This window comes from Leptinotarsa decemlineata, unplaced genomic scaffold, assembly GCF_025532065.1.
Source record: "Leptinotarsa decemlineata unplaced genomic scaffold, Ldec_3_MD MMD2_tig00000199_RagTag_RagTag, whole genome shotgun sequence".
NCBI lineage: Eukaryota > Metazoa > Arthropoda > Insecta > Coleoptera > Chrysomelidae > Leptinotarsa > Leptinotarsa decemlineata.
Window position 1 is genome coordinate 12,973,270 of NW_027412544.1, and position 1,899 is coordinate 12,975,168.

At 39.8% G+C, this 1,899-nt stretch overlaps 1 protein-coding gene across 1 annotated transcript; it reads left to right on the top strand.

The window, feature by feature from the left end:
- Positions 1-453: 453 nt before the first annotated feature.
- LOC141481537 (uncharacterized) lies at positions 454-1,038 on the top strand. The gene has a single exon (XM_074173161.1). The coding sequence runs from the start codon at positions 454-456 to the stop codon at positions 1,036-1,038; it is 585 nt and encodes a 194-aa protein (XP_074029262.1).
- The last annotated feature ends 861 nt before the right edge of the window (positions 1,039-1,899 follow it).

Consider the following 1,899-nt stretch of genomic DNA (forward strand, 5'->3'; position numbering starts at 1 on the left):
TTTTGTTTTAAAATTCCGAGTTGGGGTTAGTTGAGCTATAGTTGCTCAACTTACCCCACGACTCAAACAACTAAAGTAATGAATGTTTTATGTTTTGTTAGGATGCGGACTTATAAAAGGAAGACTACAAGATGGTCTTACACTACTGAAGATTAAAAAATGCTGTAAAAGCTGTCAATGATGAAGGAAAAAGGGTTAATGCCGCCGCTAAAGAATTCGGTATCAAACGGATGACTTTAACAAGAAGAAATTAAATGAAGGTGGTGATTCATCCATGGGCTATGCAACACCGAGGCAAGTATTTTTTCCTACATAGGAAGACTCTCTGAAAAAATACTTGCTACAAATGGCATCAATCTTTTATGGATATTCTCCAAAAGACTCCGTCGCCTTGTCTATGAATGTGCTGCTAAATTTTGCATTGAAATTCCTCCCAGCTGGACTGCAAATAAGATGGCCGAAAAAGAATGGCATACGATGTTTTTAAAACGAAATCCCGAGCTATCCATACGAAAACCAGAACCCACTAGCCTTGGTAGGGTAACGTCATTTAATGCGCAGAATGTTGAAGTTTTTTTTGAGAAATTAGCGGATGTAATGGATAGATATGGATTTACTGCAGCAGAGATTTGGAATGTAGATGAGACAGGAGTATCCACTGTGCTGAAGCCAAATAAAATTGTAGCTGCCAAAGGTAAGCGGAAGGTCGGTGCAATAACTTCTGGGGAACGAGGGACTAAAGTTACAGTAGTAACTGCTGTATCTGCTCTTGGAAATGCTGTACCTCCTATGTTTGTATTTCCGAGGAAACAGCTTAAGAAACACTTTTTTAACGGTGGTCCCCCTGAATGTATAGGAGCAGGAAATGCCAATGGATGGGTTACAGACGAAGAATTCTATCAGTTTAAGCAGCATCTTATGAAATATGTGAAACCATCCATTGAGCGCCCTATTTTATTAGTGCTGGATAATCACTCCTCTCACTTGAACGTGAAGACACTAACTTTGGCCAAAGAAAACGGAGTTGTAATGTTGTGATTTCTACCGCATTGTAGCCACAAATTACAACCGTTAGATGTGTCAGTCTTTGGACCGTTCAAAAAGTATTGCTCTGCTGCTCAAGATGCATGGCTAGGTAACAACCTGGGGAAAACTCTTACTATCTATGATATATCAAAAATAGTCGCTGATTCGTTGCTGTTTGCTCAGACAAGTATAAATATTTTTAACGGTTTCCGAAAGACAGGCATCTTCCCGTATAATGCAAACATTTTTGGTGAGGATGAGTTTTCACCATCATTTGTAACCGATCGTCCTGAACCAGAAACTATCGAGCCAGAAAAAGATCATCCAGAGCAAGCTGTGATGTCCAGCACTCGACCTAATTCCACTCCTTCTGCCTCCACCAGCCAAGCTGAACCCGAACCTGGTCCAAGCAACACAGAAAACGAGACGTTCGATCTAATACAAGTATTTTCCCTGGAAATTGTACGACCATACCCAAAGGCTGGCCCTAGAAAAGCAGCTAAAACTAACAGAAGAAAGAGGAAAGCTGCAATACTAACAGACACTCCCGAAAAAAACGCTTTAGAAGAACAGCAAAATAAAACCACAAAGAAAGTTAAGAAGCCAAAGAAGAACATGGATAAGAAAAGGAAGAAAGGTGTCTGTAAAAAAATACTCCAGTTAAGTGAGGAAAGTGATGATGATGATTATTCCTGTCTGATTTGTTGCGAAGGCTATGCTGAAAGTTCACCAGGAGAAAATTGGATCCAGCCTTGCAGGGAATGGGAATATACAAAATGTGTTCCAGGTGCTGGTCTTACTTTCGTTTGTGTCAATTGCAACAGTGACAACGACGATTAAGTTGTTATGATCTTCTTAATTAATTTTTTTATG

Bases quoted from the DNA above. Each gene is read 5' to 3' on its own strand.
- LOC141481537 (XM_074173161.1), top strand. From the start codon at position 454: ATGGCCGAAAAAGAATGGCATACGATGTTTTTAAAACGAAATCCCGAG.